Below are 15,464 nucleotides of genomic sequence, written 5' to 3'. Positions count from 1 at the left end.
GGGTTCCCGAGTCCACATCATCTCCAAAGCTGAGGGTGACCTTTCTTGCTATTCAGAGTCAGATTCTGCAGACAAAGTTTTGTGTTGAAGACTCATTTTTCCTGCAAATACCTGTGTATTAAAATTAAGCTCTGGAGTGAAATGCTTTAGCAATGTGAAGATGAAATGTGTCAAATGACTTGAGAGAGAATAAATCAGGAGCAAAGGCTCAAACAAAAAAGCAAATATGGTATTTATTCAGCTTTTAGGAAATTAAATAACAAAACCCAGAATAAAGCAAATCAAAAACCGTAACATGACACATGACTGATCATGTCCAAGCACAATAGCACTTGTTAATCAATATAAAAATAAAATTTATTATTCATAGTTTCTCTTTTCCCAACTTTTACTACATGGATGTTATTAGAAGCTTAAGCTACCCAGCCCTATCATGTGACAGAGATTACAGTCCCACAGGGAAAAAAGTTTCTATTCTTGGAGGCCTCATCCGACTAGATCCCTCAGAACTTTTGCTCTGGCACTTTCATGAGGAAAACAGGCACTGTCTGTCAGAGCACAAGCTAACCTGGCTCTGGTACTCTTCAAGTTTTCTAAGCTCTCCACAGGACAACGGTTCTATGCCATCAGTGATCCTGGCAGCCACTGCCCCATCATCCTCAGTAGTAGCTTCCCCCACTGCACCAAAACTGGGACTAACACAACTAGGTCAGTTGGTGTGGGAAGATAAGGAGCTGCTAACTCCACTCAGTGAACACCTTCGAGGAGTAGCCAAGTGTGCTGCCTGTCCTCACCCAGCAGCATACAACAGACCTAGAGCAAATGAGCAGGCCACATTGAACCAAGCCCCTCAAAACAGAGGCAGATTTTAGTGAGCCAGGGCCACAGCCCATGCTAATAACCTCAGTTCATCTAGGCCCTTTCTGGAAGAACCTTATGAATCTCCTGGTTCCAGAGGTACCCCTGCCCAGGGCAGAGAACAAAAGAAGTAGGCTTTCCGGCTACAACGATGCCGCATAGAGTTTAAGCTGTGCAGAAGACTCCAGCTGAGACGATAGCATCTCCAATATCTAGAGGGGCAGTGCTTGCCTGCTGGACCACACTCCTGGAGGACTTAATGCAGCTGAACAGCAGTTGCCCAGATGTCGTTGCTGGGGAGCGGAGGAAGGACCCATCCTTGGGGAATGGAATTGCCTTTAGGATGATCAGACGGCACCAGGTACTGATCCCAATCATGCCTTAATAAGAAGGTTACAGAACAATGTTTGTCTCTGGTTTTCTCCAAGCAAAATATTCAGAAACTATATTTCATATCTAGGATATGAAATGATAGATGTACTAACTTGCTAAAGAGTGGGTTTATAGAAAGTATGCCAATGGTCACATTGATCCTCAGTATTTGCGTATTTTGTGTTTATAATTTCTCTCTCTTTCTGAGACAGGGCTGGGGCTGGCCTTGAACTCCTTATCCTCCTGCCTCCACCTCCCAAGTACAGGGCTACAGGCATGAGCCAGCACACCTGGCTACAGTAACAAATTTAAATCATCCCATGTGGCATTTCATGGAAAACCAAAAATGTAGAGAGAGAAAAAAAAAATCTGTCCCCAAAATACACACTCTCAGCTGAAAGCCCTCTACTTTCTTCTCAGCTCTTATGGTGTAAATCAGCATCCTTTCCTGTCTGCTCTCGGCCATGCCCTTCAGTTTCGTGCTTCTTACTGGTGACTTTACGCTTTAAATGGTACCCACGTGTGCTGGTGAAGTGCCAGTGTCATGCATGTGAGAGTTGTGAGGTTTGTACTCTAGACAAGCTCCGTTAGACTTAGATTATAGTACAGTTGGCTCTAATGTGATGCTCATACCCACAGCATCCATGAAATCAGGCACCTTCAAGCTGATACTCGAAACAAGGCAGCATCAGCTAATAACAGTAGACAAGGCCAAGGGATGGCTCGGTGGTTACGATACCAGCTACTGCTACAGATGATCTGGCTTGGTGTTTAGCATCTGCATGGTGGCTCACAACTATCTGAACTATCCAGTTCAGAGAATCTGAAGCCTCTTCTGGCTTCCATGAGCACCAGGCATGATACACATACACACATTCAAAACACCCAAATCACATCAAAAGAAAAAAAAAGAGAGAGAATCATGCTCGGTTGTCTACCTGGCCCTATCTCCATCAGGAGCAATGCTATGTCCAATATTCTGTGACTCGATATTCACAGTAACTTGACAGAACCTACCTACCATCAATAAGATGTTTAAAGATTAAAACTTGTGCAGTGAAGCTAAAACTTTTCCTGAAAATAAATGTGATATGCCAGAAAACTCCTTCCCAAGATTTAGAAATTGCTGGAATGTGGAAGAAGTCTCTAGTATTTCAAGCCATTTTTCTAGACCCCTAAAATGTTGGAGCCTAAAAAACAAAGAAATGCTTCTAGGCAACAAGTTTACACTGCATGGGACATCCAGTCATTGACTTCTCAAAAGACTGCATGCGGAAAAGCAGCTGTTGTCACAGCCTGGACAGCTGAGAATCACCCAACTCCTAAGTAGCTAGTTCAGTTGAGAGCATTATGCTCAAACTGCAGGCACACAGGGGTCAGCATGGGCCTTCACCTCCATGGGCAACCATTCAGGAAAAATCTTTTCCTGGATTGACTCAGCACTAAAAGAGAATTAAGAAAACAAGGCCAGCTATGCTGATGCAGTCCTTAAATTCCAGCATCGAGGTGGAGGCAAGTAGATCTCTGAATTCAAGGACATGATCTACAGGGCAATCAGCCACATTTCAGTTTCTTTACCCGTTCAATTGGAGACACTGACTTCCAAGAATTAATGAGGACTTTAAAAATACAGGTGGCACCCTTGAAACCTGGCAATACTACGTACCCAAAAGGAACTTTTAAAAATAGAGACAGCAACAGACCTCAATGGTAGAAGTTCTTCATTAAGAGCTTCCTGTACCCAAGAAAAAGGGAGAGCAGAGGCTTCCCTTCTGACCTTATTTGAATGAGCGCAGGCAAGGAGTGCTCAGCCTGGAGGTAATACTGACGGAACGGCTCCAAGAGGTGAGCGAGTGGGAACTCATCTGAAAGAGAAAGGCACAACATGTCACCATGTTTGCTTGCTGTTAAGAGTGCACTCTCAAGGCAAGGTGACTGAGCCACTGATTATGACAATAAGATCACCCTCATCTCTGTACCCCTGACTTTCACCACACAGTTCAGAATCTCAACTTGTAGTCAGGTCTTCCTTCTGGCTTAAGTTGGGTTACTTTCAAAAAAGAACTCTCAACTTAGATCTTTCCTCATCTCTACTGGCAAAGATAAGATTACCTGGATCCCCGAATAACTTGGACTCGATTTCACGTTTCTGAAGTAGAAGTTTCTCTTTCTCTTTTCTCTGTTTCTTTTCCAGTTCTCTTCTCCTCTCTTCCTCCTGTTCTCCTTCTAGCATAACTCGGAGGGCTCTCTCTTCAGCTTCATACAATTCAGAGCGCTTTTTAATGAGCTTCCTCAGCCGCTGAAGGTGGTGCTCAAAGGTCTCATCTGCTGCCGCAGGAGGACAGACCCCTGTACAAAGACAAGCAGATGGGTGGTCCTTTGCTCTTACACTCCTAGCAGTAGGAGGCGGAGCAAGTACTTGCCATGTGCTTCACACACACCCACTACAGTGTGACACTAGCTGTGGGCAGAACTAGTGTCACTCCCTTCACAGAGTGACCTACGTTCTCAGGGAGGACAACCATCTGCCACATTCCAGAAGAAGCAGAATTTGCACCTCCTCCAGGAGGCTACCTTTTCCTTCTCTCTCTCCAGCCTACTTTGGTTTCTTTACTGACCTTCACTTTGACATTCCCAAACATTTGTCTTTCTGGCCCTCACTCATCTCATTCCAGCTCATGCTACTTGCTAATGAACTAACTCATTGTGTGTGTGTGTGTGTGTGTGTGTGTGTGTGTGTGTGTGTGTGTGTGTGTGTGTGTATGTGTGTGTGTTGTGTGAGACATGGGTGGGGGGCATGTGCACAGGTATGCATCCCATGCACACCAGTGTGAGAGTGTGAGACATCAGAGGACAACAGAGGTCCTGTTCTATTGCTCTTTATTTTTGTCCCTTGAAACAGGGTCTCTCAGTGCTAGAGAAATGGCTCAGCAGTTAAGAACATTGTCTACGAAAAACAAAACAAAAAAACAAAACAAAACAAAAAAAACCCATTGGCTACGTTTTCCAGAGGATCCAGATTCAATTCCCAGCACCCACATGGCAGTACACAACTGTTTGTGAAGGACTGAGGTAGCAAAATAAACTCCATTTTGTTCTTAAGACTCCATTTTAAGTTAACTTGCCCTTAGAGAGGCATTGGCCCCTTCCCTTGAAGTCTGAGAAAAACCATGAATGTCTCTGACAGCTGCAAAATAGACACAGCAGCTGCAGCTGGCTGATAACAACAGAGTCGGCTAAGGAAACCTAAGTCTTTCCCAGGTCAAGGTGCTCCTTTTTGATGTAGGCTCCCTCCTTGTAGTTTAACCAGATGCTGTAAACCAATTAGCTGAAAGACCAACATTCCTTTACCCTCTCATGTAATGCCAGGACTTGGAAACCCTCACTTGCATTTTTTTCTTTATAAACTCCCTTCACTTAGACCTGGGGCACTCTTCCCCCTGTTCCAGCAGGAAGGTTGGTGGCCCAAGCTCAAGCTTGGCTAAAGACCCTCATGTTTATATCGGTGCTGTGATTTCTGGTGGTCTCTTTGGGGTTTTTACAATCTAGACACAACATTTGTAACTCCAGTTCTAGAGGATTTAACACTCTAATACAGACATACATGCAGGGAACACACCAATTCATGTATACAAATAAATAAAGTCATTGAGGGGTTGGGGGTACAATTAGGCTTCCCAGTAGCCAGGAGAAAAACAGAGGCAGGAGGGTCTCTATGAGTTCAAGGCTAGTCTAGTCTACACAGTGAGTTCCAGGTCAGCCAGGGCTACACAGCAAGATAAGACCTGTCTCAAAACGAAAAAAAAAAAAGAAGAACCAGGATCTCCCCCTGAACCCGGAGCTAGGCTGGCATCTAGCAAGCCCCATCCACCCTCCTAAGCACGGCCGTGCCCCCCATTCTGGGACTACATCTGGCCTTTTGCACGGGCATTGGGGATTCAAGTGCAGGTATTCTTACACTAATCACCTCCCTGACCCCTTACTGATCAACTCTCATCCAGGATAGACTGCAAGTCCCTTAAAATTGAACAATCAAGACTGTTCCTCCTGTTTCCGTCTCAGTAAGAGTAGTATTACTGTTCATTTAGTAGACAACGCTAGAACCTTGAAATCACCATAAAACAAACAAACAAACAAACAAACAAACAACAACAAAGAGGAGGGGAGGCCTTCTGTTTTGTTCTTCATAAGATAAAGAACTTCAAACAGCAAATACTAATCTTCCCCCTTACATACACGTGCCCTGACAAAGCCACAATGAAGTCACAGGAGTCTGAACGACACTGAAGGCCGACCAATCGCCTGGTGATAACACAGACGTACTTACCTTTCCTTGCTGCAGCTTCTTTTCTCAGCTTTCTCAATTTCTCCAACGCACGCAGAATGTCCACCATTCTTTTGGTGTCTGATTGTTTTTTCCTTACTTCAGCTAAGACCCCATCAGCAGCTGCCTTGAGTTCTTGTTCCTGAGGGAAAGCCCACAAGAACTTGTCTTAGGAACCGCCTGAGAGATTAGACCTTACTGGAGGCAAGATTTCAGGGGATCAAGCCACGCACACCTCAGCCTACTGAGTTTATATGTCAACTGCCTAGGCTAGCATGCTACAATGGCTCTGCCCAAGGACTTCTTTCCCTTTGCTGATCAATCATTCAACTATGTTGCTGCTTTGTTGCAGAGGCTACCCCTCTGCAACCCAAGTCGAGCTCCCTACCTTTTCTGGAGGGTGTTTGTCCACCGTGTTTTCTAACGCTGATTTCTACCTACAGATCTGGGCTGGGCTGGACTTCGGCAGTCACTATTATGAAGCATCTCCTGACTCAGTGTTTTATAAAACATTGTTCTCCACCATCTTCTCACTGGTCAGAATGAGCTGCACAGGACTTCTGAGCCCAGAGAAAGGGAGAGTCTCAGGTGGGGCCTGGGAAGTTACACTGGGACATGGCTGAAGGAGGCCAAAGAGAACAAGGTGGCAGGTTATGAGCCACCCAGCTGGGAAGTAGGTCAGGTCAGCATAGGTGGCTTAGATCGGAATCAATCCAGCTAAAGTGCCTGAAGCTTTTAATAATTATAAAGGTCTCAGAGTCGTTATTCAAAGCAAGGGCACACATAGAAAATCCCTTAGTTTTACATCTGGTACCCAACATGGGGCTAGAAATCCAAGCTTAAGGGTTGAGAGAAGTCCTGGGTGGAGGCTGAAGGAGCACTCCACAGGAACAGGTGGCTCCTTTAAGACCCCCCCCACCTTCATATCAAGGGGGGGGGGGCTCGGTTAAGACACACACTCCCCTACCCCCCTCATCCTGGCCTTCATATCAAAGCAGCTGCTGGTGGGGAGCAGGAACAAGAGGGTCAGGGCAGGGCCCCAAAGGCAAGGACTCCCCAGAGCCTCAAGCTGCTCTCAAGCTGCAGGTGGCAACAACTTCCTAAAGACTGCAGTTGTGGGGTTGGGAGTGTGGAGTTAAAGCCACAGTGATGCGTGGCAGGCTTAGTGTGAGCTGGCAAACAGCAGCCCAGCCTATGGTGGCACATGGGCCCAAGATGACCACAGGAGCGCATGCTATGCTGAGGCCAGAGCCAGGTGGAGGGCTGAAAATATGGTGAATGACTCATGGCACAGGGGAACTGCCCCTTCCTGTGGGGTCGGTTAGCACCCTTTAAGAATGGTCAGAGAACCGCTATAGGTGTACAGAAGCAGGTCAAACAGAGAAGGTAAAATCCCAAGCACAGACAAGGCTCTGATCAGGTAAGTATGTTTGACACTGTGCTAAAAAGTTCTGGAGAAAAGCAACGGGGCACAGACAATCACAGAAAAAAGTTTGAAAATAATTAAATGAAGTTTCTGAAGGAAGGAGTTAAGAGATTAAAAAGAAAATATTTTCTGTGTTAAAAAATGGAAAACACGGGTTGGGGATTTAGCTCAGTGGTAGAGCCCTTGCCTAGGAAGCGCAAGGCCCTGGGTTCGGTCCCCAGCTCCAAAAAAAAAAAAAAAAAAAAAAAATGGAAAACACGGTGACAAGAGGTTATCTGGAGCCCACACAGTTTGTTTCCATTATCAGCATTCAAATAAATAATCTTATGTTCAGTGTGGTTGTAATTTTATATATGCTCTTTAAGAAAGATCAGAATAGGGCTGGAGAGATGGCTCAGTGGTTAACAGCACTGGCTGCTCTTCCAGAGGTCCTGAGTTCAGTTCCCAGCAACCACATGGTGGCTCACAACCATCTGTAATGGGAACCGATGCTCTCTTCTGGTGTCTGAAGACAGCGACAGTGTACTCATGTAAGTAAAATAAATCTTAAAAAGAAAGAAAGATTAGAATAAAGCAGACTTAGAAAAAGACTGAAAGATGGGATTCTAGGTTATAGGCCACAGAACAGAGATTAGAGGATTCTTTAAACCAGAATAAAGAATCATCAGAAGTATCCAATTTAGAACCTACAGCAATGTAATTGAAGATGAGAAAAATCCACAAAAGCCTGAAGAATTAGAAAGGCACTCATAGAGATGCCACATTCTGAATTAAGAGTACAGATTCTGGCTTCCAGGGACTAAGCCACTACCTAAAGACTATACATGGACTGACCCTGGACTCTGACCTCATAGGTAGCAATGAATATCCTAGTAAGAGCACAAGTGGAAGGGGAAGCCCTGGGTCCTGCTAAGACTGAACCCCCAGTGAACTAGACTGTTGGGGGTAGGGCGGCAATGGGGGGAGGGTTGGGAGGGGAACACCCATAAGGAAGGGGAGGGGGGAGGGGGATGTTTGCCCGGAAACCAAAGAATTATTATTAAGTATTAAATAAATAAAAAAAACTGAAAAAAAATAAATTTTTACCCAAGTAAAAAAAAAAAAGAATCGGTTAAAACATAAGAGTCTACATATTTAGAAGATTAAGGCTGTGGAAATCAAAAGGTGAATTAGTAGGGCAGAGAGAATCATCGTTGCTTCAATTTTCCTATTTTAAAATAAACAGAGGTTCTGATACAAAAAAAAAAAAAAAAAAAAAAAAGAGTACAGATTCTGTTTGAAGCCTTAGGGCAATGTCATACAATAGCTTATGTGTTTTATTTTGTAGAGTTTGAAAATGTAAAATATGTACATATGTATCCAGTAGAATGCAAAATGTTTTTAGACATTATAGCATAAAACATGTTATAGATATAGCTTACAATCATACAGGCAACTGTTAAAAGGATCTAGCTATGCTTTAAAGGAGAGGCTCATAAAACAAGATATAGGGTCTCCCAAAGATAGATTAAATGACACTCTATTGAATTTTAAAACTGTCAATGTCAATGAGACACATTAGCACAGCTATTGAAAAACACTGGACTTAAGAAAGGACTGAGGAATTAAGCCAACCTATCTACATATGTGATGACCTCAGAATGGAAGTGTGTTGCATTAGGGAAGAGGTTTTGTCTTTTGTTTCAACAGCTGGAGAAAAGCTATAGATTATATCAAAATTAATAAAGATCAGATTTTGGGGAAATCTCTGAAATTTTCTCCTGAAAATTCTGATTGCATGAAGAAAGAAACTAAGAAGAACAAAACAGGTAGTGAATGCTGATCCCTCTACATGGGAACAGCTCTGAGATTGGCTGAGAAATGTCTCTACATGGCCAATAAATCTTGTTGACTAGAGAGTCCTCAGGATTATTATTACATGTCACTCTTTCTTTTTCTTTCTTTTAAAGATTTATTTATTTATTTTATGTATGAGTACACTGTCACTGTCTTCAGACATGCCAGAAGAGGGCATCAGATCCCATTACAGAGGGTTGTGAGCCACCATGTGGTTGCTGGGAATTGAACTCAGGACCTCTGGAAGAGCACTCAGTGCTCTAAACTCCTGGGCCATCCCTCCAGCCCACACAGATGAGAATTTATATTACAGTTTGGCTATATAGTCCAAACAGACTTATAAGTTTTGACAGATGCCGTTCTCCTGAAACAATCTTAGCTGAGTTGTGCATACTTCATATTCCTTACATGTGTTAATGTGGAAATGTCTATTACTTTTAAAAGTTTATATGTTTACAGAGCAAATGGACCAGACACCAAAGAAGACAAGTAGCCCAGGTGATCCAACCTCACAGACTGCTTCAATAGCTGTTTCCTCAAATATCTACCTCGAAAACAATTTCAAAACAGCTAAAATCATCCAGCCAGGACTTCAGTTAAGCCCTGCACTTGCCCATCACACAGAGACTGGACAACTAACGTTACTGCCAGCTTTCTTAGGACTTGGCCAATATCCCAATTTTCTTAGGGTCCCCCCTAAAGAAGCACTGCCCCCCAGACATCGGGAAGAAATTTTAAGAGAATGCTCCATTCCCCAATGGAGCCAATGGGCTGGGTGGGCTTTGGCTGTTCCTGGTCTGATGGATGTTTGCTGTAATTGAAGTTGTCACAAGCTGTTAGTGCTTAGCAGGGAGGAAACAGAGTAAAGGAAGTTAGATTCAGGGATCTCTTTCTCTTTCTTTTTCCTTCCTCTATCCTTTCTCTCCTATCTAGATTTGCAGAAGAGGTAGGGAGAAGGGATAAAAAGAAAAAAGGGGGTATATAGGAATGAAAGGGTAAATGGATAGATGACTGAATCTACCTTTAGACTAAAGAGCATTAACAAGACAAAATATTTTACATTTGGTATGGATTTTGTATATTGATACAAATTTAAGGTTATTTTGCTACAAATACTGTAAATATATTTCAACTCGTTAAAGGTACTACAGCTATGCAAGTCATTTGGAAATGCAGTGTAAAGTGCTAGTCCTTTGTCAGCTGTTACTGAAAACTGTTTAGGGTAATTAGTAGTCAACCAAACTTACAGTCATGTCAGGTACTAGTTTGGTTTACTACAGAAGTAAGCTTTCTTTCTCCTCCTGTAGATTTTTCCTCAAAGTTGAACAGACAGTATCTAGCTAGAAAAAAGCAACATTCCCTATTCAGATATATTAGACAGACAGACAGTCTTTATAAAACCTCAGAGATCTACAGAATATGGCACTTAAGATGCTTCATTAATAAAAGGGTTTTCCTGACACTGAAACATGATTCTTCCTGGCAGCACTACTTCAAAGAAGATGATGAGCATCAGAGAACCTCCTTATGGAGTTTGCTTCAGTTGTTATAAGCTGCCACTGGGCAGGAACCTGCCCTTGCCTCAACTGCAGACAGCATGCTGCTGTGGGCAAGCGGGACATGGAAAAGCCAACTGCCAGACTTTGCAAGGACAAGGTAGGCAAGTCCTTCATAATTCTTGCTTCACAGAAAAGTCTGTCCAATGCTGGGCCAGAAGGCCAAAGATGGATGCTTCCATGTCGCTGCAGAACCCTGGGTGTTTGTCCAGGCAGCCAGCTGTAGCTGACATTTCTATAGTTTTGGAAGCTGCTTGCTTCCAGATTTTAATTTCCTATTTACTCAGGTAATTTTTATTCCTTCTCAGGTCTCTGATGGGATTGAAGACTAGATAGTTATAGTCTCATACCTAAGCTCAAGTTGTTAAGGATTCAATAAATGTTTTAAGGTCTGAAAAGGTATTTATAGGTTAGTAAATGCAAGTCATGATAGAAAGTGATTTAAGTACAGAACTTTGAACTCAGCAAGACAGGATAGATAGGAGAGTACTTTCTCCAAGGTTGCTAAATACATATGAACTAGACACTGTGAATGTAATTTTACCTGATAGTTTTTGTAACTGTTCTTCCTGTATATTCTATTAATGTAAGAGAAAGAACCTTTTATTGGACTAAAAGAAAGGTATCTTACTTCAGCCTCCCACAGGTGTGATCTATCTCTCCCAGCTGATCATACAGATGTCTTCTCCTTTTTCTGATTTTGTTTTATTTATTTCTGAGAGATGGTCTCACTCTGTAGACCAAGCAGGCTTCAAATTGCAGCAGTCCACCTGCCTCAGCCTCCTGAATACTGGGATACAGATGTGAGCCACCCCACCCGGCTCCATATAAACTTCTTTAAGGAGAACCTCTCTTCTCAGCAGCATCAGTATCTGTACTGAGCTCTTGTTTCTCAGTGTTTCCTAAGGTATGGTCAGGGAATGCCTGAATCTAATTTACCTTGTCAAGCTGGAACTCTAAAAATGCAGATTAACAGACCTCAAAGATCTTGCTCTCAAGGAGGATAAGGAATGGAACTGGAAAAGCCTAGGACTCCACAATACCTCAGAGTAAGACTCAAAGTTTGTCCTTCACTGCTCCCAAAGATGGCTTCCACACAACCATCTTTCACACATGGGAGGTCAATCTTCCTGGGATTTGCCTTCCATATCCTTGCTTGCTTGCCTAGTTCTCTCTCCCATCTGTTTTATGTAAGTGCCTGCAATTCTACCATCACAGCCAATGACCGTGCCCCTTTCAGTGTTCTGCTAGGAAAACTACCCTTGGCTGGAACTACTGCTTTAAGGCTCAGTTCAGATGTCATTGGATTATCTGGGAAGCCTTCCTCCAATGAACTAGATGGCTATCCTTGAGCTCCTTATACCATCCTCAGATGAAAAATTAACATACACCAAGCTGTACTGACACGATCCCTTACAAGGCTCTAAGCAGTCAAAGATAAGAGCTGTATTTTACTCTCTCTATTCCTGTTATCAGACACTAGACCTGACACCTAATGGACCCTTACTTAATGTTTGCTGAAGTGACTCAAAATTTTTCAGACTAAAGTATTGCCTCCTTGTGCTGACATTCCTGAGAGCACAGTGCTAGATCTCACTATCAATACCCTCCCCAGCAATGCTCTGTTGGCCTCTAGGGCAGTGGTACACACCGGGGAAAGGGAGACTGTGCTGTGTTTCATGTCAACTTAACACAAGCTGGAGTCCTTTGGGAAGAGTGAACTCAAGCCATCCCCTGCACCACCACCAGATAGGCCACTGGGCAAGCCTGTGGTGCATTTTCTTAATTAATGACTGATGTGGGAGGGCCCAGTATAATTGTGGGTGGTGCTACCCTTAGGCAGGTGGTCCTAGGTATATAAGAAAGCATCTGAGCAAGCCATGGAGAGCAAGCTAGCACACAGCATTTCTCCATGGCCTCTGCATCAGCTCTGCCTCCAGGTCCCCGCCCTTAGTGGCTTTAATGATACACTGGGATGTGGAAGTGGAAGTGAGACGAACCCTTTAACTTCAAGTTGCTTTTGCTTATGGCATTCCATCAGAGCACCAGAAACCCTAAGTAAGACGAGTGTTAGCCGACTGTACAAAGTAGGAGGGGCAAAAAGACCCTTGGCACTGCTTCAACAAGATCTGAACAGCATTAATAACACACTAGCACGGAGAGGGAAGCTCCAAGATCCTCAGCCCTAGACAACTACAGGCAACTGGGAAATGCTGAGAGCAAGAGAAACTGTTTTCTCCAGGGACGAGCACCTCAATTCATTATCAGTGGTCAGCGCTGAAATCATACACATATAAGTATTTCAGGTATATATGTAATAATAAGTAAAGAGGCCATGAATTTGAGAAAGAACAAGGGAGATGCATTGGAGAGGCTGGAGGGATTGGGGGGAATTATGTAATTATATTTTCAAAAACTAACACACACACACACACACAAAGCCACAGTGGGGCTGGAGAGATGGCTCTGCAGTTGAGCACTTGTAACTCTTACAAAGGACCAGGGTTGAATTCCCAGCTCCCATACAGTGGTTCACCACCATCTGTAAGCCTAGTTCCTGGGGATCCAATGTCCTCTTCTGACCCCACAGGCAGTAGGCACATATGTGGTACACATACAAACATACAGGCAGAACAATCACAAAAACCAAAATGAATAAATCTGAATAACAGCATTCAAAGGAAATGAGGATGCCTTCAACCAACACTTGGCAAATCCTAATTTCTCCCTGGTTCTACTGAAGAACGTGAGACAGACAAGCTTTGAAATCAGACAACTTGGGATTAATCTGAAGTAATATTGGTACAAACTTGTGTGACTGCTGTCAAGTTAACTGCTTTAAGTCTCAATCTGTAAAATTAGGGTAATGAATTCCTCAGGATTATGTGGGACACTAGTGTAGTGTCTACTATAGATATGAATGCTGAAGTGGGGTGAGGCAGACATGGACAGAATAGCATAGCAATCCGAGAAGCCAGTGGGCCTGGGTTATGCACACTCTCCAAAAATAACCGGAGTATCGTATGGGCCTTGTGGCTGCCAATCTGTTAACAAGTGTTTTTCTTTCTACTCTGCACTTGGTATTGCATTGTTTTTGAATAGTTTTCTAGGTATTTTTGCAATTTTGTGTGAGCCCTTATCTCAATCATTTGAATAAGAGGTCAAGTACCTGGAAACACCTAACTATACAGACCCACACCACCGGATACACTGGGATTCGTAGTATCAAAAAGAAACAAATGAATCCCGGAGAGAACTCTTATCAACCTCATCAGCCAATTAGGTTGTAAAGGTCTCTAGGTGTGGTCCAAGTCCTCTAAATTTGCATGGTTTAGGACAGTATAAAGGATATATGGAAGACGGGTTAGTACTGCACATCAGTGAGTCCAACTTTGAAGCAGGACACAGGAGGCGTATCCTCCCAGAAACGCACCAGTGTGAACTTGTCATGTGTTTAAGGGACTTTATAGTCCAAGTTCTAGAGTTTTATGCACCACACATTGTCAACACAGAAACAGCAATGAGTTTTCACCGATAAGCATCCAAGATAACCAGCACGCAGATTCGGGTTCCAGTCACCACTGCTCCAACCACTGAGTGCATAGTGGTTCTCACCCGCTTCTTTTCCTCCACTTCCTGCACGCACTTCATCCTCCAGCGGTCAATCTCCTGCTCCCGTTCCGTAGCCTGCGCGGCCTCCGCCTCCCGCTCAGTCTCACGTTCCCGGGCCCTCTCGCGAAGCCGCAGCCGGCGGCGCCGGACCCTCTCCAGCCTCCGTCGCGCCTCGCCCATATAGGCGGCCTGGGCTAGTGGCTGCAGCCGCTCGGCTAGCTCCGCTCGCAGTGGCGCCGCCTGAGCGTGCAGGGAGACCCAGGCCGCCCCGTCGGCCTCGGCCTCGCGTAGGGACTGTCCCAGGCTGCGTAGCCGCCGCACCAGGCGCAAAGCGGCACGCAACCGCGCGCGCACTTCGCCCAGGCTAGGCCCGGCGGGTGTGCGCGGGGTCCTGGGACCGACCGGCCGCCGGGGGTTCCCGAACACCGCCTCCAGCCACTGCCGATCGCGCAGGCGCTGCAGGGCCGCGTCTCCGAGCACGTCGGGCGGCGGTGGCGCCTCAGCCCAGCGCGGGCTCCAGGGCGGCCCCGGGCCTGGAGGCGGTGGCCGTGGACGCTCCACGACGTCGGGTCCCGGGAAGGGCCGGCACTGCGGCGGCGGCGGCAGTGGTGGGGGTGGCACCGGGAAGAAGGCCCCGCCACCGCCGCTGCCGCCGCCGCCGCGAGAGGCTTCGGCTGGGGCGCGGGGCTGCAGAGCTATGGGAGGCTGGAGGAATGGGGCGGATGCTCCCGGGAAGGGGCCGGGTCGCTGGGGAAGAGGTGGCGGGAAAACCGGAGAGGGCAGCGGCGGGGGCGGACAGCTGAATGGAGCGGAAGGCGGTGGCTGCGGTGGCGGCGGTCCCTGACGGCTCTGGGCGAAGAAAGGTGGCAGGGCCATGTCTGTCTGTAGTGCTGCGGCTAGCAGTGACAGTAATCTGTGTACTTCTTTATCCGGGTTTTAGGCGGAAATGACGTGTATAATGCGCGACCGCTGCTTCACTTCCAGAAGCTAGGCGTACTAGAACCCCTGAAAATCCACTAAGGAGCAGTCTCCCATGTTGTAGCATTAAGGTCTCTTTATTACAAGTTTGGGCTTGGGTTCTCCCCCAACCCAACCCTGAACATCAGGACAGGAAGGGAAGGCGGAGCAGCCCCGAACTCTTATAGGAAAATAGGAGCAAGTGAGGGGGGTGAGGGAGGGGTGTCCAGTCTGGCAAGCATCTCATAGAATGACTATAAGCCAACAGGTGGGTGCTCTGAAGCAAGCCCGTATTTGATCACAAACGGTCTGAAAGTAAATCTAAAACAGTCAGTCTAATCTTTGGTTAACTGTTGCTAGGAAGTAGCTAGGGAGTAACTCTGGCCAAGGACAAGCCGTCCTTGGTCCTTCCTGGTATATGGATGCAGCTTGAGTTCTGCTTCAGGTCAAGTTCTCAGGCTTTTTTTCTTTTCTTTAAGATGGAGGCTGGTCCCAAGATGGAGTAGGTTTGGCCTTTTAGGTT

General features: G+C 45.4%; 1 protein-coding gene across 2 annotated transcripts; it reads right to left on the bottom strand.

The window, feature by feature from the left end:
- Positions 1 to 208: 208 nt before the first annotated feature.
- Positions 209 to 14,933, bottom strand: Pdcd7 (programmed cell death 7). 2 transcript variants are annotated; one of them, XM_087562794.1, is made up of 6 exons: positions 14,654 to 14,903; positions 13,988 to 14,572; positions 5,558 to 5,696; positions 3,343 to 3,579; positions 3,008 to 3,095; positions 209 to 1,238 (listed from the first exon to the last, which is right to left on the bottom strand). In XM_087562794.1, the coding sequence occupies exons 1-6, from the start codon at positions 14,858 to 14,860 to the stop codon at positions 1,115 to 1,117; spliced, it is 1,380 nt and encodes a 459-aa protein (XP_087418920.1). In that variant the 5' UTR covers positions 14,861 to 14,903; the 3' UTR covers positions 209 to 1,114.
- Positions 14,934 to 15,464: the final 531 nt, after the last annotated feature.

The sequence above is a fragment of the Rattus norvegicus genome, chromosome 8, assembly GCF_021556685.1.
Source record: "Rattus norvegicus strain SHRSP/BbbUtx chromosome 8, alternate assembly SHRSP_T2T, whole genome shotgun sequence".
Classification (NCBI taxonomy): Eukaryota; Metazoa; Chordata; class Mammalia; order Rodentia; family Muridae; genus Rattus; species Rattus norvegicus.
The sequence above is the reverse complement of the archived record's forward strand: the minus strand, read 5'-3'. Positions and strand labels throughout refer to the sequence as shown.